General features: G+C 43.0%; 2 protein-coding genes, 1 long non-coding RNA gene and 1 other non-coding gene across 6 annotated transcripts; 1 reads left to right on the top strand and 3 right to left on the bottom strand.

The window, feature by feature from the left end:
• Positions 1–4,489: 4,489 nt before the first annotated feature.
• Positions 4,490–18,925, top strand: DIS3L (DIS3 like exosome 3'-5' exoribonuclease). 2 transcript variants are annotated; one of them, XM_042039325.1, is made up of 17 exons: positions 4,490–4,702; positions 7,186–7,339; positions 8,066–8,194; positions 8,752–8,887; positions 9,657–9,833; positions 10,747–10,825; positions 11,690–11,869; positions 12,420–12,589; positions 12,914–13,075; positions 13,747–13,994; positions 14,772–14,864; positions 15,400–15,933; positions 16,664–16,818; positions 16,917–17,095; positions 17,433–17,578; positions 18,150–18,324; positions 18,397–18,925. In XM_042039325.1, the coding sequence occupies exons 1-17, from the start codon at positions 4,558–4,560 to the stop codon at positions 18,706–18,708; spliced, it is 3,174 nt and encodes a 1,057-aa protein (XP_041895259.1). In that variant the 5' UTR covers positions 4,490–4,557; the 3' UTR covers positions 18,709–18,925. The 2 variants fall into 2 exon arrangements, with proteins under 2 accessions (XP_041895259.1, XP_041895260.1); XM_042039326.1 differs by lacking the exons at positions 4,490–4,702; positions 7,186–7,339; positions 8,066–8,194; ... (2 more) ...; positions 10,747–10,825; positions 12,420–12,589 and having other exon boundaries at positions 11,816–11,869.
• LOC121669825 lies at positions 13,274–16,920 on the bottom strand. Its single transcript, XR_006017907.1, has 2 exons — positions 16,823–16,920; positions 13,274–15,954 (listed from the first exon to the last, which is right to left on the bottom strand). It is a non-coding gene; the product is annotated as an uncharacterized LOC121669825 (long non-coding RNA).
• A 419-nt stretch (positions 18,926–19,344) lies between the features above and the next one.
• On the bottom strand, positions 19,345–25,796 carry TIPIN (TIMELESS interacting protein). Of its 2 annotated transcripts, none has more exons than XM_042039328.1 (8): positions 25,590–25,796; positions 25,080–25,237; positions 24,562–24,649; positions 24,255–24,330; positions 22,956–23,078; positions 22,337–22,400; positions 20,254–20,451; positions 19,345–19,951 (listed from the first exon to the last, which is right to left on the bottom strand). In XM_042039328.1, the coding sequence occupies exons 2-8, from the start codon at positions 25,210–25,212 to the stop codon at positions 19,809–19,811; spliced, it is 825 nt and encodes a 274-aa protein (XP_041895262.1). In that variant the 5' UTR covers positions 25,213–25,237; positions 25,590–25,796; the 3' UTR covers positions 19,345–19,808. The 2 variants fall into 2 exon arrangements, with proteins under 2 accessions (XP_041895262.1, XP_041895261.1); XM_042039327.1 differs by having other exon boundaries at positions 25,586–25,796.
• On the bottom strand, positions 21,348–21,482 carry LOC121670068. The gene has a single exon (XR_006018016.1).
• Positions 25,797–26,529: the final 733 nt, after the last annotated feature.

The following is a 26,529-nucleotide window of genomic DNA, read 5'->3' on the forward strand; positions in this document are numbered from 1 at the left end:
TTGCTGGCTGAGACTTAGTTCTTGACAATAATTATGACAAAAGAATGTATCTTGAAATCTTGTATTTTTTCCTCTGTAGTTTGTTTTTTTTTTTTAAGAGTACCTGTTATTTACCCAGCCCTGCCAGGCAGTATGATTTGCCAGAGGATAGAGTAGTTATGGGTATAAAATCTTTGCTCAAGGGCTTTTAGTAAGAAGAATTTAAAGCACCTAAGATGCACAGCTGCAGCCCAGAAATGCAGTGTGATACATCTTCCTTTAGTTTTCTTTTATTCATCATTGAGCTCTCAAGGAAAACCTCTTATATCTCATTTTTAGAGCAAATCACAGCTGCAGAGTTCCCCATGAGTCAACCCCATTTAATTTCTGATGATAGGAGCCTAAGAGGGAATTAATCAGCTTCACCCAGAAACTTCTTGTTATTTTGAAAGCAGGGAGAGGTAAAAAGTCACCCTTGCTATTCTGTTTTCTATTTACTGGGGTATATAAATAAATAAACCTTACAGCATGATATTGTGCAGCACTGACCCCAGACTGGAGCAAGATATACCACAAGAAGCACTCCCAATTTGGAAGGGGGTGGAAAAGCTGACCTGTTGGGTCTTTCCATCTCTGACCACCATTATCCTTTGAACCCTGCAGGAGCTACTCCAGAGGCCAAGGCACCCCTGAGCATCATTTCAGTGCAAAGGCTCCCACTAAATCAAATGCATTTTGATGACAAAAAGATTGATATGGTAGCCTTCTCCTTTGAACCAAATTGTTTTCATAATTTCTAGCATAACAAATATAAACATGTTTTATGAAAGCAGAAATTCTGGAATACACCAAGTTATTGTCAGCTGCAAATAGCCTAGAGCTCCCTGATGAGATAAAGTGTAACATTCTAATTATGTCAGCATAAAGGAGTTTTTCCTTTAAATAATATTTAGGATCTCTCATCAGTAAATATGGTGAAAATCCTGGGATAAAGTAAATAAAGGCACAGAAAACAAGTGAAACTAAATAGTACACGACTTTGCATTCCTGTGCTGTAAACTTTTGAACTGTATCCATGGAAGAAAAGGGTGGTGGAAAGAAGATCAAATGCATGCTATAGTAAATATCAGGTATTGTGATAAATTCCTTTTATGCTTCCAATAATTGTAAACATCGTGTAGTTTCATATTCCTGACATGCTTGAAGAAATCTGCAAGTCTTTTTTCTTTTATTATTTTATTATAGAGCTGCATCGCTTTCCAGTTTATTTTGTGGAGAAAATTGTCTCTTTATGCTATAAACAACTCCAAGCAGTTTGTTCACGGAAGCTGAAAGGTGGAATTTCAGCCCATTAGACACGGGCAGGGAAGCAAACGTTCCGATTTCAACCCAAAATCGATTACAGAGCGTCCCACAGCGGGGGTGTCCGGTATTGCAAACGCAAAGGGCTAAGGTGGGCTTGACGAACTGAAATCCACGGTGAAAATTCGGAAGCCCAAAAATGCACGAATACAAAATCATTCTCTTTTCGCTAAAATAACATTAGCATTCTCTTTGTAATGCTGTATAAATGATTTTAAAGGATAAATGAGATAATCATCGGTCAAAGGGCAATCCCAAGCAAAATTACAGAATCTAATTAATATGGGATCTGACAAAAATAATTAAAGGAGGGTGACATAATTAATGCCAGTGGACACTAGATTACATAAACCAGACATTTTAAAAATAATCTGATATATTTCTTTTTTATGAGTGCAAGGAATGTCACATTAATCCTGAGACCTTCCCAGATGTGGGTGCAATTTTTAAAATACTTGGCTTTTACTGAGCCAGCAATCCAGGAGAAGGAATCTCCAAGAGAAGACAGCATTTATCCAGTTTAGTATGAGTTAGAAGGAGATGTTGAATTGCCAATTGCTCCACAATTGCTTTAAGAATGGAAGAACCACTTCAAAAATATGCTATGAGATAATCAAATCTTGCATCCTCTACCTCAGTGACAGAGTACTTGGAGAAAAAAAAAAATAAAAAGGCCTTTTTCAAGTGGAAAGATACAATTTCTATTGATTCCATGACTCTGTGGATCCTAGATTAATTCTCTGCCTCTTGTTTGTGGCATTTGTCAGATGAGTCAGGCTTGGGAAACTTGAGCCAATTGCTGGTATTCTCCAGTGACCTCAAATTTCTTCCCCCAAACACTTCTATCAAACTTGTATCAAAAGGTAACACACTGAAATTCTGTACTGCATCTCCTGACAGGCTTCTCCAGGCAGGGAGAGCTCCCGAGAGGCTCCCACTTCCCATCCCAGGCAAGCACAAATATGGGATTGAACTTTAAAGACTTCTATTGCCCATGTAAAATAAAAGCTTCTCTAGCACTTGCTGGTGTTATCCATGGGAGCATTGCACAAAATGAGGAATACTCCATAAAAATAATACTTGTACTGATGTATTTGTATTCTACCATGATTTTTTTATTTACAAGTACTTTATGAAGTGAAGCTGTATGCAGGAATGTATGTCCCATAGTTCTGCAGGCAGACTGTACTTCATCTTTATTCTTCAACATTTGGTAAGATCTTCTAATAGTGGTACTCTAACATTTTTGCAAATTTCATTTTAAAACAATTAAACATGCACACATTATCCTGCTAGTTTTGGGTGTGCCTGCACCAACTTCTTGCCCTGTGTAAAGACAATTACCAGATGCATGAAGTACCAGATGATGAAAGTTCATCTCTGATCTCACAGGGACAAACTCAGCTGTTAGATAAAGTGTCAAGAGTTCTCTTTGGCTCTAGTGACTCCAGCTTGGCCTTTTGCAATCATTTGAGTTTTCTTCCAAAAAAAGGAAGGAAGTGGGGAAACTCAGAATGATAAAACTGTTCCAACTACAATGTTAGAAATACATATGCAGCTACTCAACAGTATCAGCAAGGCATGAACTTGGCCCAAAGATCTTCCATTTTCCTCTGTGAAACAGTGAACAAGTGAGAGCAGTGATCTCAGCTACTTTTATTTAATTAACCTTCATTTTATTACAATCACTGAATGTCACTGAGTAAGCACACTGGTCTATGTTCCTCACTGTGTCAGCAATCAGCATCTGCTACATTTCAAACTCAATTAAATGTCTTTTTTTCCCAAATGTTGAGTTTTTCTTACCCTTTCTATCAGCATGGGTTACTTCATCTTTGTTCCCGCAGAACAAGAGCTCCATCATTTTGGTCTCCATTTCCCTTTTCCTCTCACATCCTTCTTACATAATACATCTAATATCATCCTGACTCCCAAACCAAGTCTACACTTTGGTTGTCTCTCACTAAGTTATAACACCTCCTCCTCCTCAGATGTTTGAGAACTTGGCTTCTGCAAATCAGCTTCTTACAGATGGTGCTTCCATTTACTGGCACAAATTGGTTACTTAGAAGTATTAGTCATTGGAGATACACATTTTATAAAACATGTGAAAAATAAGACACAGAATAAACAGGAACATACAGTGACATACTGCCTCGGCTCTTTTCCAGTGGTTTTTTCCCTCCTAAGGACAAACACTACACAGCTCTCACCATGTATTTACGTTCAAGTGAAGTTATGGTGTAGGCAATTATTATTTGAGAAAGTATGAATGCTTTTTTAAGAGTCAAAACAATAACCCCCAAAATGCCACACATGCAGCATTACAGACACAGAGCAGTGACTCAGACCCAGAGACACTACTTTGGACTCCTGACTAGACTTCATCTGTCAGTGCCTTTATCTTCCCCCCCCCGTAAATGTGAAGGGCTATACTGGTGATTACTGTAAAATTAGTTGTCATTAGGGCTTGCCTGCTCTCCTCACGCAGCCTTGCCCTGATCTCTACCTCAACTCCCCGAGTGCTCCGGCGTGCGATCTCACAAAATCGGGGGTGAGGAACGGACCTGGAATTTCTCCTGGAAGGTGCTGTGAAAGACCATGCGGGGTCACACAACTGCATCCCTCACTTTAAGGGAATCTGTCCGCTGTGTTCACCCAGCCTCACAAGCGTGGGCTCCCTCGGGGCTCAGCGCCTGCACTGGTCGGGCTCCTCCTCAGCCCTCACCTCACCGACCCCTCAGAGCCCTGTCGATTCCCTCAGCCCGCTCCGGCCCCCTCAGCTCGCTCCCGCCCGTCCCTCAGGGCCGCCCCGGTTCCCTGAGCTCGTTCCCGCTTGTCCCTCAGCTCCAGTTCACTCAGCTCGCTCCCGCCCGGCCCTCAGCCGCCCCGGTTCCCTCAGCCCGCCCCGGTGCCCTGAGCTCGTTCCCGCTGCCCCTCAGCTCCAGTTCCACCTCCCTCAACTCGCTCCCGCTCGTCCCTCAGCCGCCCCGGTTCCCTCAGCTCGAGGCCCCTTAGCCCGCCCCGGTTCCCTCAGCTCGTCCCGACCCGGTTCCCTCAGCCCGCCCCTCCCGCTCTCTTCCCGCCCCTCGGTTGAGGCCGTTCCCCGCGCGGTGACCCCGCGCCCCGCCCCGCGCAGGCGCCCCGGCAGTCGCGGCCTCGGGGCCGCCGGTCCCCGCCGGTCCCCGCCATTCCCGGCCGGTCCGAGCCGCCCCGATGCTCCGCACGGAGAAGGTTCTGCAGCTGCGGGGGCAGCAGGGCCGCGCCGTGCGGGTGGTGCGCGAGCACTACCTGCGCCCCGACGTGCCGTGCCGCAGCGCCCTGTGCCGCAGCGCCCAGTGCCGCGCCGCCTGTGCCCGCGGTGAGGGGTCTGGGGGGAGCCGGGGGTGCGCGCTGACAGAGTCGGGATCGCCCGCGGGCCGGGCTGGGGCGGTGGGCAGCGTCCCCCGGGGCCGCGGGTCGCGGGGGGCAGAGCCGGGTGCAGTGATCCCTGAGGAGGGAGTGATCCCTGAGCGGGGGTGATGCCTGAGCGAGGGGTGATCCCTGAGCTGGCGGTGATCCTTGGGCAGGGGGTGACTCCTGGGCTGGGGTGATGCCTGAGTGGGGAGTGATGCCCGGGCTGGGGTGATCCCTGAAGCGGGGGGGATGATCCCCGGGCTGGGGTTTCCGGACGGTGCTGAACAATTCGCCTCTATAGCAATAGTTTTCCTTTAAAGTAAGATCCTTTAGAAGTCAACGAGGCGTTAAGAGCGGAAGGAATCGAGGAGCTGATTGTTAGAGGGTTTAACTGTGAACAGTTTACTGGCAGTGATAAAAGGCTAAAGGATTGTTCAATTTTTACACTTCTCCTGTTTTAAAAGATCCTTTAAAATGCATTAATTTCTGAAGGGTGGTGGTTTATAGCATGAATTAAATGCTATACATATCTGTTAAGTATTACAATGGGGCCAAGCTATTATCTTGAAGCTATTGTAATTCTGCATCAGCAGCTATTCCTGTTCAGTAATTAAATGTAATTGCCTATGTTATATCAGGGCATTTCAGACACGGGAAGGCTGCCAGGCTCTGATGTCTGCATTTGTTGTTGTTTTTACATACTGTGGTGCTGTTATGTGCATCATAGATCATCACCTGAGCTTTGATATTTCAGTTGGGGTTGTTGTTGTTCAATACCACAATTTATTTGATGCAGGAAAGTGACTGGCAAATAACAAACATAATATCCAACCTGTTTAAATCGACCAAATGACTTGCTTGCTTAAAAGAAAAGGTTGAGAATTGTAACTCTTTTTTTTTTTTTTTCCCTTTGGAACTGTGATTGACATAGATATTTTCACTTTTAATTTAGGTTCCTGTTGCAACAGAGGGCAAAAGGTGTATTACTTAGATTATATTATTATACTGTATTACTGCTATCTAGGAGATCAGGACTAGTGATAGTTACTGCTCCTTAAAATACTGCATTTGGTTATGAATTCCTCAAGGATAACTTAAAGGCACATATCAGAAAAAAACCTCTCCTGCTGTGTCTAACTTCCCCTCTTTTGCACTTAAATGTAGATGGTGCTACAGGTGTCTGTCAGAATATGTCCCTATGTAATTATTCAAGGTAACCCAGATGTGAACAAAATATTTGTTTTCCTTCCTGACTCTACACAGTGTGCTCAGCAAATCTATTTCCTGCCCTGTGAGAGACTGCCTGCAAAAATCACATCTGCAGGTGCTTGTAAGGGTGAGCTGTGGCTGCCTAGAAGTCGTTCTCTTCTAGATGTATGGGTTAGGCAAGGATAGCTTCGCATAGGCAGGTCTCATAAATCTTCCAGTGACATTTCACTTTTAATGCTCTTCTGAATTATTAATAAATATTAGCTTTCTTGTATGTGTTCTGCCATCATCCATTATAAGCCTTCAGTGTGAGATGAGGCCAAGTTACTGTGAGCACAGTTGTGCTAGCTGGATTCACTTCTTGTGGTTGCAGCTCAAAGTTTGTCCCATGTCAGCTTCTAAGAAATACATGAAAATAACCTTACTTGTCAATACCTATATACTTTGTTCTGTATAATTTGCCTGCACTGTGGTGAGTTCAGCAGTTCAGTATTTATGATAAAGAATAAATAGGTATTAAGAGAAAATACAGTGGAAATCCCCTCCCATCTGAAAGCTATTGGGGAATCTTTGAAATACCAAAAGCAATTGAATTCATTAATTTTGAGGTACATTTTAAGATGTCGTCTGTGATGTTTTTGCTGTGGTATTTTGATGGCATATTCCTAAGGGAGAGAGTCTCCATAAAGAAAATTAACACCGATGGTTAATAGTTTAAGTTTAAAAACCTCTTCTCTTTGCAGTAGCAGTGGCTTTCTCTACATGTACCCTTACCTGTGCTCTTTTATGTAAAGAGCCTGCTGTAAATGGTGTGTTTGAGCAGAGAGCTGTGGGAGCAGGGTAAAGGAACTGCTCATAATTCTACAGCCTTTGGAAATTCCATGAAAAGATTTTCTGTGCCAGATATATAGTCCCTTTTTTCATATGGAAGCAGAGAAGAAAGAACTGTAACCTTCACTCTTTTAAGTTATAGCTTTTTCATAATGAAAGTGGATTATTTTTCTCTCCTTTGGATAGAATTTGCACTAAATTTTGGCATCAGTGGATGCAAAAGGGTTTTGTCACAGATTTATGGACTGTACCACAGGATTGTACCATAATATCCATAATATTGTTTATCAGGAAAAGAAATATACCCATTTGAGAAGACACAACTCTAATTCTTACATTGGAAAGTATTTTCAAGAAACCAATATTGCAACTGAAAGTTTATCCTTTAAACTCTGAATTATCTTTTAGACGGCAAATTGTTATCAGATGATGTCACACACTACGTTGTCCCCGACTGCAAGGTTGTTCAGGAGTACCTGGAGATTCTGGAATTTCCGGAGCTGAAAGGAATTATTTTCATGCAAACAGCTTGTCAGGCTGTGCAACATCAGAAAGGACGCAGGTACTTACCCCATAAGAACTTATTTTTTATTAAGATTGACGTAAAAATACTGATTTGTAAAATGTATAATTTGTTTCAAGTGTCTTAATGTAGTTTTACAGAAGGGCAAGGACTGGGATCCTTTGTGATCCGTGGACATCAATGCCTGGCATAGTTTTCACTCAATAGGAGAGGTATGAAACCTGTATCATTATTAGCTAATCAAATGGCCAGTGACAGGAATTAATGAGACTTTGCAGTAATGATCTATCATGTGCCCACAGCTTGATTATGGACAGGTTTTGGTTTGCTGTATTGATGCCTGAGCACTTCTCTTTGGGGAGCAATTAATATTGTTGTATGGTACTTACCTCACCAGACATTAACCTGGGCATTGCCATAGCATTTCAGAGTAAAATTTGCTCTCAAGGCCATCCTATATTTCTAAAGCACAAATGCCTTTGAAGAAATAGCCCTTGTCCCAAAAGTGACAAACAAATAAGTTCCTGAACACTTAGGATATTTTGTGGGGCTCACTGGAAAACAAGTATGTTTAAAATCAGAAGCATAAAAAACTTGCTTGTGGGTGATGGTTCAGGATTTATCATCAGTGTTGTAATGTAATGAATACATTTCTCTGTGCATGACAGTAATTTTCCTCGAGTTTTTCAGCTGTATTTTCACATGGAGTTAAAACAGCATTATCAAAAGAAAGCACAAGAATATATTTATCTTTTTTCATTCCAGACAGTACAACAAATTACGGAATCTATTGAAGGATCCCCGTCATGACTGTACTGTGTTTGCTAATGAATTCCACCAGCACTGCTACCTGCCAAGGGAGAAGGGAGAATCCATGGAGAAGTGGCAGACCAGGTTTGTTTGAACCTCTGCAGTGCCACACTGCATAGCATCATGACTTTGTATTTAGGAGTATGAGCATGCAGTGGGTACTGGGAGTTCATGCTCTTGTTCTGCTTAGCTTTGCAACAGTTCACAGCCACAGAAAGTCTGCGTTGTGCTTTAATAGTTACAAAAGTATCAACATTGTTTTCTTAGGGAACTAGACAAAGTGTACTAAATTAAATGCAATAATGCTAAGGAAAAAGCTGGATCAGTTTGAAGTTACACCGTAGCACTGGAGTCTGAGCACGGCTTTTTACAAGCTTTGACTCAGAGGAACTTTTTGTTATAGTGTTGCAGCTAGGGCACAAGTGGATATATTGGGGAGGAAACATTCTATTTTCCTCTCTTCTCATGGTGCTTAAGAATGGCACATAAACGTTTTTGCAGAAAAATGTTCCTGTAGCTCGGTGTATGTCTTTTAAAAGTCTGGGTGTTAAATCAAAATCTTGTTTATACAAAGCCAGCAAAATCTTGCAAGTAACAAATGAGCTATGCCAGAAATCTTATTTCAAACTTTGCTTTTCTAGGAATATTTACAGTGCAGCAGCCTGGTACTACAATCACTGCCTGGGTCAGATGCCAGTTGTTATGGTAACAGAAGATGAAGATGCTATCAGGCAGTACGGAAATGAAACAGAAGGAGTGTTTGTGATTTCCTTCAAGGTAACACGCCAGAAAAATAAAAGGTTTCCTTTACGTCCCATCAAAATGATGAAGCAAGTGCATTAAAGTATATTGCAAATCATGTCAGAGTTTACATTCAAGAAAGCTGTGATGGTAACTCATGTCTCCATTTATCAAAGCAAGCAAGTATGTCACTTATGAGAATGTTGGAATAACCAGTGGCAGTGAGCAAAGCAGAGAGTTGGAAAGATAAAAAGCAGCTCTGAGGATAGAGGCCATCTTTCTTAGGAGACCTTTTCCTTGTTTTCCTTGTTTTCCTTGTTTTTAAGGAATTTGGCATTTATGAGCAGTGATCAGTTCCCTCAGCCAGCTGTCTAAATCTGGAGTGCAAGCAGTCCATAAGCAGCTGTAGCCTAAATATCCATCAGCAATGTTCTGCCCGTTACTTTGCCTGGACTGCTGAGGATACAGTGAAGCCTGAGAAGATAATTCATTCTTCATTTTGGTGTCCATCTCTGATACCACTTGTATTCAGTGGGATGTGGGGATGGGATGTTTATGTTCAGCTGTGAAAGGATGTTGAATAAAAACAGCACCAAACTGATTTACCTTTACTGCATTTAACAGTGGATTAGGCTGAACCTGGGACAGATCTGTGGGGTTTAGAGCAGACTCATCATAACCATTTGGAAGTGCTATTTGAGTGTAGTGTGAGATAGCTCTTGTCCATTATGGGCTTTCCAAATGCATTATTAAAATAACAGAGGTCTCTAAATACTTTCCTGTTTATTTATATTTGTGCATACAGAATTACTTGGATAACTTCTGGCCTGACCTAAAGGCTGCCCATGAACTCTTTGACTCCATAGCCCAAGCTCGGCGTGAGCGGGAGAGCGAAAGCCAAGAGAACCATGGAAAAGAATATCCTGAGCACTTACCTGTGGAAATATTGGAGTCTGGGATCAAATCCGGAAGATACCTGCAGGTATTTTTGTGCAGAGAACGTACACAGAACAATGCAGTCTTGTACTTGGTCCCTTTAGTTGCCTGAATTAGACTGATTAGAGAAAGAAATACGGCTATGGTGGGAAGAGGGAAAGGAAACAAAAAGCAAGAGGATGGAAGGGATTAGGATTCTTAGGATTCTCAAAATATTTCCCCTACACTTTTTTGTGACACGTGGATTTGTTTTTGTTGTTGTTTGTTTGTTTGCTTTGGGTTTTTTTTTTCCTTGGAGAAGTTAAAATAAGAATTGGCTATTGAGGTTGTGAAATGTGCTATGGATTTTTCTTCAGGTTGATATGTGATGTACCTGTAAATCGAGAGACCAGGTGTGATTTGAAGCAGTGAGACCTCATTCTTAAATATAAATAGTGCTGCACAAAGGCAGCAGTTCTAACTTCATTTGCACAGACATCTTTCAGTCAATGAAATTAATTTACTGGTTTATGGCTGTTCAGGGCCTTAATATAGATTGTTGGTAGACAAGTGTCCTTCTTTCAAAAATAATTTAAAGAATTAGAGCCAGTAATTTGTTCCTTTCTTGGCAATTCCAGCAGCGAGGCAGGAATAAAATATGAACAGAAAGACGGAGGTTTTTCTTTCTTGTTGGAATAATGCCAGATTCTGTGCTAAAGCAGGCAGCAAAGGTAATCTTACATTGCCTGTGGTTGGAATAAAATGTCGTCTACCGTCTTACAAATAAATTCAGGATTTAAAAGTTCTACATCCTGCATTCCCCCCTATAGAGAGAATAATTGTGTTCAAAATAACCTACGGATCAATAAAAACTAAGTCATGTAAAAAAAAATTGCAAACCCCAAATTTTTATCCTTTAAAGTTGTCCATTTTTAGGGTGACTGTTCCATTCTGTTGATTGGTTTGTTGGTCTCTTTCAGGGTACACTGAATGTCAATAAGCACCGAGCACAGCTGGAAGCTTTTGTTCGGCTTCAGGGGTTTGGCAGCAAAGACACAGGTGAGGAACCGGTTTTCAGTTATCAATCAAGATGAAGGCCGAGACACTGCAGTGCTTGTGGGGTTTTCATGGGCCAGAAATGAGGCTGAAAATTAACCAGAGGGTGGAACTTGGGAGGAAAACTCCTTCCTCTTTCTTAGCACCTTTGGCCATATTTTGGCCTCTTGTCCTGTTTCCCTGCATCTCTGAAGCGAAATGTGAAATGCTGATGCAAATTGTTGTCCCTGTGCTTTGCTCCAACCTCAGGTGACCACTCCTTTGACTGCAATAAGAGTTTGCATAGATGTTGGCAGGATTAGGAAGCTGGTCTTCGTGAACATAATTGGAAAATTGCCTTTTGGATCAAGCTGATCCAGGATTATCTCTCTGGCATGAGTTACTAATCAACACCTTTGAAGGAGCAGTCCATTACCCTTGCACAGACACATTGGCCCAGCTCTCACTAATAACTACTTTCAAATGTTCCTGTGACAGACCCTGCAGTCAAACCAGTGCTCAATATACTCATTATTTTTTAAAAGCTTGTTTTATTCTGAACCCTGCCCAGAATCCTGTGGCAGTGGCTTTCCCAATTTAACTATGCTGTGTGTTTTTAAAGCTGCTGCCTAAGAACAATGAACTCATCCCAGCCTATGCTGCTTTTTATCCAAAAGTTCACTTACAGAATTCCTTAATAGGTCCTTAAAAAAAAAAAAAAGAGGAAAAGGTTTTCCTTTCCTTGCAATATTAGTTACTTACCAGTAGTCCTTTTTGGAAAAAATCATATTGGAAAAGTAATTTTCTGTTATTTCAGCAGAATGCTGCCAAGAATGGAGGGATTTGAATTTTTGTAGCAGATTACAGTTCTGTTTATTTTAAATACAGAACTCCAAAGTGACATCCTTATTTATGGGGCCAAGGCTCGGAATCGTGCAATCCACGGGGATGTGGTGGTGGTTGAGTTGCTCCCTGTGCATGAATGGAAAGGAAGGACTGTTGCCCTCTGTGAAAATGAGACTGAGGACAAAGCACCTGCAGACACCACAGGTGACCCTATGCCCACAGGTAAGGAGAAGCATCCTTTTAATTCCCTGCTGATAAATAACGAAAAAAAAAAAAATTGTTAGGTGAAGAAGTATCCCAGTGTGACATGCCTGGGTACCTTGGGAACTTAGAGTCTCGTTTGAAATTATTACTCTGCAGCTATAGCTGCATCTTAAATTTTTGTTGAGGTCAGAGCTAGAAGTTTTAAGAGGTTAATTCTCTTTTTGTAGGGAAATGATATTTTGTTTTGCTCTTTGCTGTTAAAAGTTTTCTGTATTACTAGAATTGGCCACGTTTCAGCAGCAGTGAGAATAATTTATGTCCTGTATCAATTGAAATCTATACATTGAGTTAGTCTCCATATAAATAAAAGCTCATTAAAATCTGCCTGTGCCAACAATAGTTTATGACACACTTGTATTGTCTGCACACCATATGTTGTTGGCAATTGTGACACAGATTTGGGGACACATCAGTTCATTTTACGAAGCAATGAATCTCCTGTACCTCCCACATATTTGCTTTCTTGGTCCTGTTAAACTCTTTAATGCACAATGTTCCTTATTTAAAGGTAAAGTAGTTGGAATCATCCAAAAGAACTGGAGGGATTATGTGGTCACTTTCCCTTCTAAAGAAGAGAGCCAGTCCCAGGGCAGAAATGCTCAGAAAGTCCTTGTAACACCTTGGGATTACCGAATTCCCAAAATCCGGATCAGCACTCAGCAGGCTGAAGCATTACAGGTAATTTAACTGAAGTGTTTCTCTGTTCTGTGTTCTTACAAAGCTGTGTGGGTGTTATATGCTCTAATGATGTTTTCTTTGACAAAAACATGGTAAAACTATTAAAGTGAAGTCTGTGAGGGTTCAATTTCTGCCTTGAAGGATTGTGTTCAATTCCTGTCAGAACCACTTCAGGTTAAGACGCTTATTTGAGTTCTGAATTTGGCCACGCTTACATACCACTTGCTTTGGGTTTTTTCTGATAAATGAAAGGTCCTGTTAGGGGTATACAAATTGTACTTTTAAGGGGCACAGTGCTGTTCTAACAGAGCTGCCTTGCTGCAGGAGTACAGAGTTGTCGTGCGCATCGATTCCTGGGAGTCAACTTCCCTCTATCCAAACGGACACTTTGTGAGAGTTCTGGGGAGAATTGGAGATCTCGAGGGGGAAATCGCAGCAATTCTGGTGGAGAACAGCATTTCTGCTGCCCCTTTCTCAGAAATCCAGGTTTGTCTTTGTGATCAGATCCAGTCTTTTCTGTTCATTTCCAGGGCCTTGTTTCTCAAAGAGAGGGACCCTTTTACAGCCGAACATCTTTGTTGCCAGTGGGTTTTTGAAAGCCCATTTTGAAAGCTGAAAATTTATTATTATTTTAGTTTATTTTTCTGGAATCTTTTGGATCAGTGGTTCTATTGATACTATGGATTTTCAAGTCAAGAGCGATTTTAATGGAATCCATTTGCTGTGAGGAAAGATTACAAACTCTTAATTCAAATTTGAGCTAGGCTTTTAAGATGTTTCTGTCTTTAGTGTGTGGTTATGCTACTTATCCTAAAGTCCTCCTCCTACTGTATTAAATACTTTGTTTTCAACTGGGAGAGGATCCAGCTTTCTCAGGTAACTATTTTGATTATACCTACAATTAACTGAAAGAAAAAGACTGTAAAAAACCAATATGTAGTGGTTATATTTGCCAGAGCTGCAGTATCACCACAGTAATAACACTGGTTACTAATGCACATAGAATTCTTTTCAATTTTTTCCATACTTTCCATAAAGTAAATGTAATGGACTTGGAAAATTAAACACAAGAAGAATTTGAAAAACTAATTAAATCTAATTAGTTGGTATCTTTTTGTAGAAAATATAAATTTATGTTCAACAATATTTCTGTACAGATGAGTGAAATGCCTGTGAGTTCTCCGAAGAATCCATGGAAAGTGAGTCCAGAGGAGGAAAAAAAACGCCTTGACTTGAGAGATACCCACTTGATATTCAGCATTGACCCCAAGGGCTGTGAGGATGTGGATGATGCTCTCTCTGTCAGGACTCTGCCCAATGGAAATCTCGAGCTGGGGGTGCACATTGCAGATGTGACTCACTTTGTGGCAGCAAATTCCTACACTGATGTTGAGGCCAGAGCAAGGTAAGTTATTTTCTGAAAATTAGAAAATTCATGAAGCTCAGAAGTTTGTGATGCTACCTTTAGGAAACTTTGGAAGGAAAGAAACATGCTTCCACCTTTCATGTCCTACTAAAGACTTGTTAAAGCTAATTAAACTATTATATAACTAATTACATTCTGCTTTTATTTGGACACATTTTCCAGAAAGTTATAGTATAAGGTTATTTTTCCCTCATCACTCCTCTTTGCTTTAGAGTCTAATTTAACATCTGTGACTTGAAGTATTTTTGAAAACCACTCGTTTGTATTCCAAGGGAGATGAACACCCACAAAATGGAATTAAGTCTCACATTAATTTAATTCCAGAGGTATTTGTCAGGCTTATGTTTTAATATTCAATCTTGTCTTTTAATGTCCAAATATTTCATTCCCTTTTTTCCTTTATTGTCGCTATTTGGACTTAAACTGCTGAATCACTTCATGAACTGTATTGTTTGTAGATGCAAAGAAGTATAAACTGTAGGCAGCAGAGATGTTTGATGTACCCATTAAATCACCTCTTCTTCAGTGAGCATATTTTGTCCAGCCCTGGTTCTGCCCTTAATGGCAGCTGAAATACCAAGGAAGGCAAAATTAGGGTTTTACTGTACAAATAGCTATTTAAATAATTTTACTTTGGTATTGCACCTGTGAGTGTTCTGTAGAAATAACCTTTTAAAATCAGACTATGAAGCAATGCTTACACCCCAGACCCAGGAGTCCTGGTGAGAAGAACAGCAACTGTGTTTTGTTCCTCAGGGCTACCACGTATTACTTAGCCGATCGGCGCTATGACATGCTGCCCTCTGTCCTCAGTGCTGACGTGTGCTCCCTCCTCAGCGGAGTGGACAGGTAAGGGTTTGGAATTGTTCTGAGCAGGGAGACTTTTACAAGTCATTTTGCATTATTACTAAATCATCAACTGGAAGAATTGTGTACATTAGAAATTACCTTTCAGTTCTACCACAGGTAGGCTGAATTTTATAGACCAGTTTATATCAATTTACAGGCTCAGTTGGCTGCTGGCATGAGGATATGCAGGGTGCAGAGGTGTTCAGTGTGAATGCATCTGACTAATAAAATAAAAATGGATAAAAATAACTATCACAGTGTAGCTCTGCTTTAACACAAAGGAGACCTTATACCTTAGGGGTACTCTGCTTCAGCAGATGAACTGAAAATACTGCTGTGTAGCTGGTCCTCATTTAAGTTGTGATGCATGAGACTGAAAGGCAAGTGCGTTATTTAGTGGTGTTGCTGAGCACTGGTTTCATGAAGAAAAAGATGCTTCCACAACCATAATTAAGTCTATAAAAGAGTTGAATGTGCTTGAAATGGGAGTTTAAGTCTACCAGAACTATGTCAGAACTGTGGTGTTGTCTTTCAGATACGCTGTGAGCGTCTTGTGGGAGCTGGAGAAAGAATCGTACGAGACGCTGAGGGTTCAATACACCAAAACTCTCATCCGCTCTGCCTACAAGCTGGAGTATGAGACAGCACAGGGATTGTTGGATGGAGACACGAGTGTGGTGGGGGATATCCTGGAACTGAAAAGCCTGGATGAAGGAATGAGGCAGAAGAAGCTGGCTGAGCTGGTTTGGGCCATATCCAAGCTCACCGACATAGCACGACACATCCGAGCTAAGCGGGACAGGTGCGGCGCGCTGGAGCTGGAAGGGATCGAGATCCGAGTGCAGCTGGATGACAGACGGAATATCCATGACCTCATTCCCAAGCAGCCGCTGGAAGTGCACGAGACCGTGGCGGAATGCATGATCCTGGCCAACCACTGGGTGGCGAAAAGAATTTCCGAGGATTTTCCCCACCAAGCTCTGCTGCGGCAACACCCTCCACCACGACAGGAATTCTTCACTGAGCTTCGAGAATGTGCCAGTGCCAAAGGCTTCTCAATAGACACACGGTAGCTTTTATTACTAAAGTTCTGTAATTAAAGTTAAGCAGTTAACTACTTGGCCATATTATCATTACAAACAATTCCAGCTCCAAGTATCAATGTTAAGAGACACTGCATAGCAGTTCTTGAAACAAATTTTATCAGAACCTTTCTGATGATGTTCTGACCAGGGGAAGCTGCCTGCATTCTGCTGGCTGTACTGCAAGTGGCAGTGGCTGAATAATTTTAGACATATTCAGATAAAGCATTTGTTCAGTCACTGTGCACTGGTCAAGCTCTTGCAGTGGCCTTGTTTGCACTGTATTTCCTGGGTAAGAGAGTACTGGTTTAAAATAGGTTAATTCTGTGCAGTGTAGTAATTTTAAATGACTCAAAATAATTCAGAATTACTTGGTCAAGATAACATGAGAAGGCCATGGTGAAAGGCATCAGTAGAGCCTCTGTGATCTGGGTGTCACCTTGTCCCATTTGTGCTGGACACAAAGGTTTTGGACCAGCTTTCTCTTTTGTACTGCATAGGAAGGGGTTTTGCTCCAGTCCCTGGTTCTCCAGGTTGCAGCAGATAACTGGGTGAAAACTGGGTTTTTTCTAAACATTTTCCTAGAGCAGAACTGTTATTAAACTGCATTGAAAGTTTCAATATCATTGTGCTTGCCATTTTTTTATGAGTAACTATTAACTTCTATGTGGGTTTTATGCTGTTGTTACCTATAAGCCATTATGACCTTCTCGACAGGTCTAACAAAGCTTTGGCTGAGTCTCTGGACAGAGCAAACGACCCCTCGGATCCCATTGTGAACAAACTGCTGCGCTCCATGGCCACCCACGCCATGTCCAACGCCCTATACTTCTCAACTGGTTCTTGTCCCGAGGAGCAGTTTCATCATTATGGTACCTGGTCATTCTTCTGCCTTTGCTGTGGTTTCTGGACTCTTGCAGAAGGCACATGATGGCTTTGATTGCTAACCTCTCTTCCTTTCTCTTGGCAGGGCTGGCCCTAGAGAAATACACTCACTTCACTTCTCCCATCAGGAGATACGCTGACATTGTTGTGCACAGGCTCTTGATAGCAGCGACCCTGAAGGGAACCACAGGGGATGTTAAGGATAACATAATCAGTAACAAGTATCTTGAGGAGTTGTCCAGACACATTAATAACAGGAATCGGGTAAGGGGGTCCTTGTGGGAGTCTCCATGGTGCCCTAGGGAATGGGATACTAGTCCCGACTGTGCTTTTGGGAACTAAGAGTATCACTTTACTTTTATTTTTATTTGTAGTGCATTGAGGTTTTTTTAAATATCAGTTTTCTTCTGAGAGTGGTTGTAAAAGTGCCTTCATATTTCACTTGTACTTCATGTAAGATTTTCTTTTAGCTGTAATTTTTCTAGGGGACAGGTAAGGGAGTAAATAATGGGAAAAAGCAGCTGTGGAAATCAAAGCCAAAGACGCCTGTTGGAATACTTATGTAGGTTTTTGTCTCTCTTTGTGTGCGGGGTGCTCACAGGCAGCGCAGCGTGCTCAGAAGCAGTCCACAGAGCTCTTCCAGTGCATGTACTTCCGAGACAGGAGCGCCGAGAGCGACGAGCGCTGCGTGGCCGACGGGGTCGTCTACTCCATCCGCACCAACGGCGTGCTCGTCTTCGTCCCCCGGTGAGCCTGGCACGGCTGGGAATGGGCTGGGAAATAACACCTGGTGTTACTGGAATGCTGGGAGGGCACAGCCTGGGTATAAACCAGCTCAATGCAGATGTGTCGTCTCCAGCATTCCAGAGGGTTGGCTGTGAGGCTCAAGAGCCAGAAGCTCCCCAGCCAGGAAAGGCTGCCTTAGAGAGAGCCCAGGGCAAACATGCTGCTGCTCTTCAAGTAGCTTTTTTTTAATGGAGAACTTGTCTCCTCACTGTCTGTCCAGAAAAACCTGTAAAGCTGCTCTTTTCCCATCACTGAGCCATTCCAGGCCCCACCCAGCACTAAGATAATGGATCACTGACTATTTCACTTTTGCTTTACTGCTCTCAGAACACTTCAGTCACTGTCTCCACGCTGTTTTCAAATCTGGGTTTCTGTGACACCACCTATCAGCATCCCTGGAGCAGGATTATCAGGCTGCCGTGCCCACCCCTTCCTGTTGCTTTTCTACAATCCCAGCCAGCCTGTGGGTTTCAAAATTAAGACACCTGAAAAGGCTGAAAATGGTTAGAACAGCTTCTCTGCTTTTTTGTAGATATGGAATCAAAGGTGCTGCCTACATGAAAAACAAAGAGGGCTTGGTCATCTCCTGTCAAGGGGCTGGGAACTGCCAGTGGAAGCCTGGGTCCCTCCATCGCTCTCAGCATAAAATCACCTCCACTACAACTACTGGAGACTCAGTGACCTTGAGCCTTTTCGATCACATCACAGTGAGTATCTCATCAGAGAGGAGGAAAAGGAAATAGCACCATCAGAAATATGAACAAAATATTGCTTTCCAGGTGAGAATCCTTGTGCAGACTTCCCGCTGCCACGCTGACACTATCAAGCTGGAAATCATCAGGAACGCACCGCACCACACTGCGGACACAGAGGCCGCCCAGAAGAGTTTCCATGTGGTGAAATCTGACTTGGTGAAAGAAGTCAGCCAGTCTGCAGAGGAAACCCAGCGTGCCCAAGAGAGAGCCAGGGTGGAAGTGATGGATGAGGAGTCCCAGGAGTTCTGCCAGACCAAGGGGCCCAGCCTGTACCAGCTGCTGGAGGAGATCCGGGAGCTGGCACTGCTGGATGTGACAGAGGACATCACGATGTGAACTGGGACCTGCCAGCGGCTGCCTGGGGCTGTCCTGCTCCTGTTCACTGTGCACAAGTGGTTGGGGGATTTTTTAAAAAGCAGTTTATTTAAATATTCAAGTGTTCTTTTACTAAGCTCAATGTCTATTTTAAATAAGAATTATTTTTATCTGATTATGGGTATGGGTGAGTTATGAAAAGATTTTTTACCTGATAAAGCTCATATTTCAGACTAAAGACACTGGGCTGTGAATTATTTTAAGTATCATTCAAAAAATTACTTTGCTCATGTTGTCCATAAATTAGGTTCTTAAAACCTAAATACCTCCTTCTTCCCTACAAGGATATAAAAAGCAAATTCCTTCATAAAATAACACCTGGTACCCTGAGGGTAGTGGCTTAATTCAGTGTCTAGAAATTCAGTACTTTTTACTATTGGAAGGGGTGATTCCCCTTCATTCCACAAAAGGGAAAAGCTGTTGTGTAAGGAAAAACAAGACTCTAAGAAGAGGATGAAGCAGAGCTTCAAGCAGAGAGCAGGATCAGGTAAGGAAAGTCTTGTTCCCTGAGGGGAGGTACTTGTCTGGGGAGAGATGTCTGACCCAAGGGATGGGGAAGTGTGGGAGGCCTGGCCTTGTAAGAGCCTCATACAAGAATTTCAGGTTTGACTTCTGAAATTTAATAGCTTCCATTTTATAAGAAAAATATATAAGTAATGGATAAGCAGTTTAAAAAAAATCCAGTATCCCTGTTAAAAAAAACTCCAAACCCACAACTTTAATAGCAACTTAATCCATCAACATCCCAGTTAATTCAGTTTGACATAAATTATAAACTATATTCAAAGTAGGTCAAAAAACTCATAAACATTTCCTAAAAAAACCATTTTGGGAGGTGGAAAAGAAGGCTCAAGTGCAACTGAAGAACTTTGTTCTGTTTGCTGGTGTATGGAACTGCTCTTCTGCAGCTTCCAGGGAAGAGTTCTGTCCTGCAGTGGTGCCATGGGAAAGACTTCCCTGAAGCTTCTGGAGTGCCAAGAGCCAGCAACATTTCAGTATAATGACAGTACTTAAAGCACGAGGGTCTTTTGGTCAAGAAAGGCATTCACAGTGTGGGGAAGTTACTGCTCTTCCCTGGCACATTCCAGTTCTTCATCTGTGGGAGCATCCTTGGCTGCAGGAACCTGAGTGTCTTCAATAAGGTCAGTGGGATCCTGAATAACTGGGCTGTCAAACTCCTCTTCTGAGTAACTACTGGGGAGCTCTATTGAGGAGAGAAAGAAAAACCATAAGCAGACACTTGCTGTGTTTAACTGATGGTTCCATCACCAGAATGCCAGTCTGTGGCAAAGGCAGCTCAAAGGTAACAGGGTGAGCTGCATTTCACCAAGACAAAACTGTCACAACCTGGCACAACAAGCAGGGGAGCAGTGACGGCTCTGGAGTTTAACTACAGGAAAACTGTTAAAATATGAGAGTTACACATTCCAGCACTTACTAGAAAAGCCATCAGAGCCATGACCCAGCAGCTCAGGCCACTGCCCTCACTGAAACTGGGGTCCTTACCCTGGTGCTGGGACTGGCTGTGGCCCTGCAGCCGCGCCTGCCTCCGCTCCAGGGCCAGCTGCCGGTTCTTCTTCATCCGCTCCTGCTGCTCCTCCGTCAGAGTTGTACCAGGCAGGGAATTCAGTTCTTCTGCATTTCCAGAGCGGGAATGTGCATCTTCAGCAGCTGGATCCAGTCCATTGCTTTCCCCTTCTCCTTCTGGTTAAAAACAAGGGTTGGCAGGGGGAAGAAGAGCAGAATCAACACCTTTAACCCATAGAGATTGACTACATGTCAGTCAAGAGAATATTCTGAAACCATTTCTATGATCTACATTTTGTATTGACAGCTGAAGATCATTGTATAATATAATTTTAATGGGCAATTTTCTGCCTAGGCCCACATCTCCAATATTCAAAGGACACAACAAGTGCTCAGAGCTCACACACACTTAGAATAATCAATGCCTGAGTGTAAAGAGGCACAGCACACTGAGTTAGCAACAGGAGCTGTGCTTGAAGGATCAAAAGGGACAGGAACTCCAGGCAATCTTTAGGGCCAGGTAATTTTCCTCCCAACCCTACTAATAAAACACTCTCCTTAAGGAAGTGGCAGGAGTAGCTACAGGAATTCCAACCTTTCAAGGCCAGGCTGGATGGCACCAATGGAAGCTGCCCTGCCCATGGCAGGGGATGGAACAGGGTGGGTTTTAAGGTCCCTTCCCACCCAAACCCTTCCAGCATTCTGTGAAGCAGAGGTTTGAACACACACACTGAATACTGTTCTGAATTCAGTGTGCTCTATTACAGAGATATTTATTCATCTGCCAGCACTGAAATGTGCAAGGTGGAGGCAGTTCAGTTAGACAAGCTTCACCACCCAGAGAGCAGCAGAGCACTCTCGAAAGAGTGCCCAAGGCCTCTGCACCACTTTAAGCCTGTGAATAGAAAGGTGAGCTGACAAAAGGGTTGGGTTGTTAATACAATGCCCCAGCTTGAATTTTTATTTCACACTTGTGAGATGCCTGCTCTAGCTTTTCCCCTGAAGGCTGGGCAGCTGTAGCAGTGCACTCAGTCACACAGTTCAGGAGCAGCTCAACAACACATTTAAAGCCCAGTGTATGGAACCATCGCACAGAACATCTGATCACTCTACAGACCCTGTCGGCAGGAACCACTCGTGTTGCTGTCCGTGGCTGCTTCTGGCTGCAGTGCAGTTCTCACCAATGCAGCAGCAGTGAAGACAGCCACGTGTCACCAACTGCCCCAAGCTGAGGCCAGATCTTACCACTCATGAACTCATCCACCAAAACACCATTCCCAGGCACTGGCTGAGGTTCACATGAAGACAAACGGGACAAGGGGTAGATAACACTCTCAAGACTATCACACTCACAGTGAAGGTATGAAAACCTGCACAAGGTCCTTAGGAATGACAATGAAATTCCCTCCTTTCTGCTGCTAAAGTTTCTAACTATCACATGAAGCTTCCTCTTTTAATTAAAAAATTGTTTATGTCTAATTTCTATCTGATTGGAAGAGACTCTTGACTTATGTCCTCAGTAAATGCTGGGTTTTGATCCTGGAAGAAGGAATGCTCCCAGCAGCTGTGTGCCAGAACTGACAGACATAACAGTGCCCCCCACATTAGCAGGTACTTTGCCTATGAAGGGCACCACACCCTGACTGCACTGCAACTCTCTGGAGGATGTTTATGATTCCTCCTTCTGTAAGATCCAAGAGTTCTCCAGACTGCACTCATGTGAGAGTGCAACACAAACCTGTGTGCTCAATAACTGCATTTCTGGAGGGTTTTTTGAAGAATATTTCTAACAATGCTGGTTAATACCCATTTTCCATTTCCTTTCAGCAGACCATACAATTTTATTTATTTTCACATACTTATGTGCAAGTATGTGCATATTTATGTACCAGTTCAGTTTTGTCATCATAAGATTCACAGAAGCCTGGTTTTAAAGGAGAGACCTCTCAGCAACTTCTTCTGCATGAGAAAAGCGTATCATGACCATTCACTTCTGGTCAGTGCAAGGGAAGTAAATAACCTTAAGCACTGAAGTACTGAACAAACAGCAGAGAGAGCATACCTTCATTATTTTTGAAGTCTTCATGTAAAATAGGAAGATCAAGTCTAATCCGCTTTAGGCAGGTCTGCAAATGGGAGATTAAAACACTGGTACTTCATCTGTAGCAAGTTTTTATGTTCAACTTTGGGAGTATGGGAAAACCACAGCAATTTCATTTTATGCTGTATTACTCTGAAGAAAATACTCCTTTCACTCAATGTCCATTTGAGATACACACCTTCAATGCTGTGGATCATCTTCCCAGTCCTGCATCTATCACCCAGCCAGGTGAAGCTGAATTCTTTACCAGTCTTCTTTTGCAGGTTCAAACATTAAAAAACAACCAAACAAAACCCCCAAACCCACCCAGTTCCAGCACTCTTAAGCAAATTTCTGTGGTTAAAGATATCCTGAAAATGCTGAAGCATTCTCCAAAGTATTATTTCAAATACATAAAGGTTGTATCTAAACTTAAATACCAGACAAAGCTCTAAACTGAGAGAAATTAATTTAAATAACATTATACTTCTTAGCAGTATGCACAACCTAAGTCTTCTTTTGCTGCATAATTGATCTCCTAAACGTACCACTTGCACTATTCCAAACAGCATGAAGAGAAACTGACAGAAACAATTCATACCTGAACTTCCTTTTTGTTTCCCAAAGACTCCACTCTGTCAATAAAATCCTCAAACTGCAGTTTTGGGAACAGTCTGTGAGCCCAATGCTCCATATGTTGTATCAGTGTCTTCAGGTCCTCTGCCTAGAGCAAGAAAGACAACACTCAGCTACTAAACCTGACAAAGTCAGGAGACTGCAGAGGTAAACAGGACACTAAATCCTGAAAACATGAAGCATCTGCAGATTGACAGTCTCTGGAAAATGTAAGCAGTATGAATGTGTGGGTAACCTTTCCTTCCTCCTCCCACAATCCAGTGTAAGCATAATCTCAGGCTATGAGAACAGCAGTGATACAAGTTCAGGGGAGTATTTGCATATCCTGTAAAACATCTGCCAGGTCCTGAAGCATTGTCCTTAAACAATCAGGGCTGAACCCAGGCTGAAATAAATCCACAGGGGCACAGCTGGCATTGATTCTTATGTTTAGAATGCAGATACATCAAAATAACCTGATCTAGGAAAGATTTTTGTACCTTTCAGCACTACTGCCCAGTTTCTTTGTGCCTCCAGTGGTAAGGAGAACATTTATACCATGAATGCTCTCCAAAAACCAGAGATGCACAGGTCTCCTTGCAAGTGTGTCAGGAGAATCATGGAACTGTTTGGGTTGGAAAAGTCCTAAGATCACAGAGTCCAAGCACTCCCCCAGCACTGCCAAGGCCATCAGTAAACCATGTCCCCAAGTGCCACATCTGCATGTCTTTGAAATCCCCCCAGGGATGATGAGTCCACAGCACAGGCTGCCCAGAGCCAGACAACACTCTTGGTGAAGAAATTTTTCCTAATAACTGATCTAAACCTCCCCTGGCACAACTTGAGGCTGTTTGCTCTTGTCCTATTGCTTGTTACTTGGAAGAAGAGACTGACCCTCACCTGTCTACAACGAACTCTATAATGACATGTAAAGGAAAATAAGCTCTGCATGTTTAAGCGCCTCCAAAACAATAAGAAAGCTTGTAGTGAAAGTCCTGATTTTTCTTTGCTCAAGTAGTATGTCACTTTTTTTTTTTTTTTGAAACCTTGAAATTCAAAATCCTACTTCTATGGACAATACAAGAGTCACAGATGGGATGTTCTACTTTTAGAGTTGAGGAAAAGAATTTTATGATCAAAGATGGGTTTTCTTAAAGCATTCAAGTTTGTTCAGATACTGCTGGAAAGCTGGCTAACCAGCTTTCTCCCCGTATCAGATGGGCAGCACTCTATCAAATCTACATTAACCTCCCAGGAAACAAAACAAAAGCTCACCAGGTCTTACCTCGTGCCCTTTACCCTTGAACTTCACGTTGTCAAACATGTGTCTCAGGGCTGGGAGCCCTCTTTCTGAAATTAACCTGAGAATAGGAAATGGGCAAAGTTATTTGAAACCCACACTTCTTTCTTTCAACTAACAAGTAAAAAAACCCAAACAAAGAAAAAACGCTCACATTCCTTGAAACAGCCTAAAGCTTGGATTCTTTCTGTTGATTATAAAGAACTTAGACCAGTTTTAGAGGTACCTTAATCATTCTCCCACAGCCCTACACCAAACTCATCACACAAAGAAATATTCTGTATAAAGTTACCTTTGGGCATCTAATCTAGGCCTTGGTCTTTTAACTGCTTTCTGTGTGGTCACAGCAGAATCCTTTGTTTGGGACTGCTGGTTTCCATCTGGATCCAGGGGAAAAAATGACATAATTTAAGCATTCAATGCAATTGCCATCACCTAGAATTGCACTGCGTACATTTTAAGTTTCTACTTGTATTTCTGGTAAGTGCATTGATAGTGCATCCAATACTCTTATCTCTCCTAGAAGCCAAGTCACAAAGAGTAATAGATCATTGCTGTATAATTACCTCTACCAACATTTTGTCAGAAGAGCTTGAATTTTATAAAGATTCCTTTGTGCACATATTTTCATGGAATCTACAAAAATAAACTTTTCCCACTAGCTGGAAAGCATCGCATGATTAACTATGTAAGTTTACAGTTTGTTTTCTGCCTATTTTTATGCAGTGAACTCAATGCAGTGAAGTTCAACACCAATAATTTCGATTGCACAGCATTCAAATGGGATTTTTAGGGGTCACCGGTGTTCACCTCCATTAGCTTGAGCCCATTCAGCATCGTCTCTTCCCGGAGAGGCAGGAGGTGGAAGAGGTGGGAACGTTTCATCTTCAGTGTTATCATAATCAGGAAGATCAAACAAGTTGTTCTCTAAAGGATCTATCATAGCCACAGAAGCCTTTTTTGCCCTCCTGCAGAAAACAGCAAAAGCATTTAAAGAGAAGCAGCGAGGCTTCCACAGAGGCAGATAAACGTCAATTATAGATAGTATTTTAAGGTTTTTCAGAAAAAGATTTGCCAGCCAGATCATCCTGCAAATTAAACAGCAGATACCATACAGAGGATAACACAACCCACCCTCGCTGAGCCGAATAAAATAAGGGCTAGTCATGCTTCAACTCGTCAAAATCACTTGGGTGTGGCAGGAATAAACCAAAATAAAGGGATTTCTGACCACAGCGCTTATCCATGGAGCCGCGTGCTACTCACATCCCTGACCAAAGGCTTCGAGGTGGCAATTCGCCAAATTTACAGCTCACCCACTTCGAAACACCGCCTGGAGGAGGATTCCCCTTTTCCGGCTCCTCAAGTGAAGCTAATTCCAGAGACCTCGTCCGGAGCGGGGCTGGGCTGAGCCGATACCAGCAAGAGCACTCTTTCGAGAGCCCTTTCTCGGGCGGCTCCGAGCGGCTCCGGCCGGGCGGGAGCGCGGGGCGGGCTGAGGGGCCGGAGCCACCCCCGTGCGCGCCAAGTCCCGCGAGAGTCCCGTGTCTCGCGAGCTCCCGGCCGCGGCGGCTCAGCGGTTTTGGCGCCAAAACGCAGTGGGCGGGGCGGGGCGGCTGAGGCGATCCCAGGGCTTGGGCGTGGGACCTGAGAATGGTCTGGGTGGGAAGGGACATGGCAGATTATCTCATTCCCGTTCCAGCGCGCTTGCTGTCGGCAGGGACATCTTCCACTAGACCAGATTGGTCCAAGTTCTGTCCAGCCTGGCCTTAGATACTTCCAGGGAGGGAACAGCTTCTTTAGGCAGCCTGTGCCAGGACCTCACCACCCTCACAACGAGGAATTTCATCCTAACCATCTAAACCTACTGTCAGTTTGAAGACATTCCCCCTTGTCCTGTCTCTCCAGACCCCTGTAAATAGTCCCTCTCCATCCTTCCTGTAAATTCCCTTCATGTACTGGAAGGCCACAATTAGGTAACCCCAGAGCTTCTCTTCTCCAGGCTGAACAATCACAATTCTCTCAGTCTTTCCCCATAGGAGAGGTGCACCATCCCTCTGATTATTTAGGTCCCTCCTCTGGACTCACTCCCCTTCCTGTGCCGGGCCCGAGGGCCAGGGCAGCTCTACAGGTGGGATCTCACCTAAGCAGGGCAGAGGGGCAGAATTCCCCCTCACCTGCTGCCCTTCCCGTGGGATCTGCCCAGGATACACTTGGCTTTCTGGGCTGCCACTGCACATGGCTCGGGCACGTCCAATGT

This window comes from Corvus kubaryi, unplaced genomic scaffold, assembly GCF_017639235.1.
Source record: "Corvus kubaryi isolate FWS band 111438036 unplaced genomic scaffold, C.kubaryi_AGA036_p1.0 37394, whole genome shotgun sequence".
Classification (NCBI taxonomy): Eukaryota; Metazoa; Chordata; class Aves; order Passeriformes; family Corvidae; genus Corvus; species Corvus kubaryi.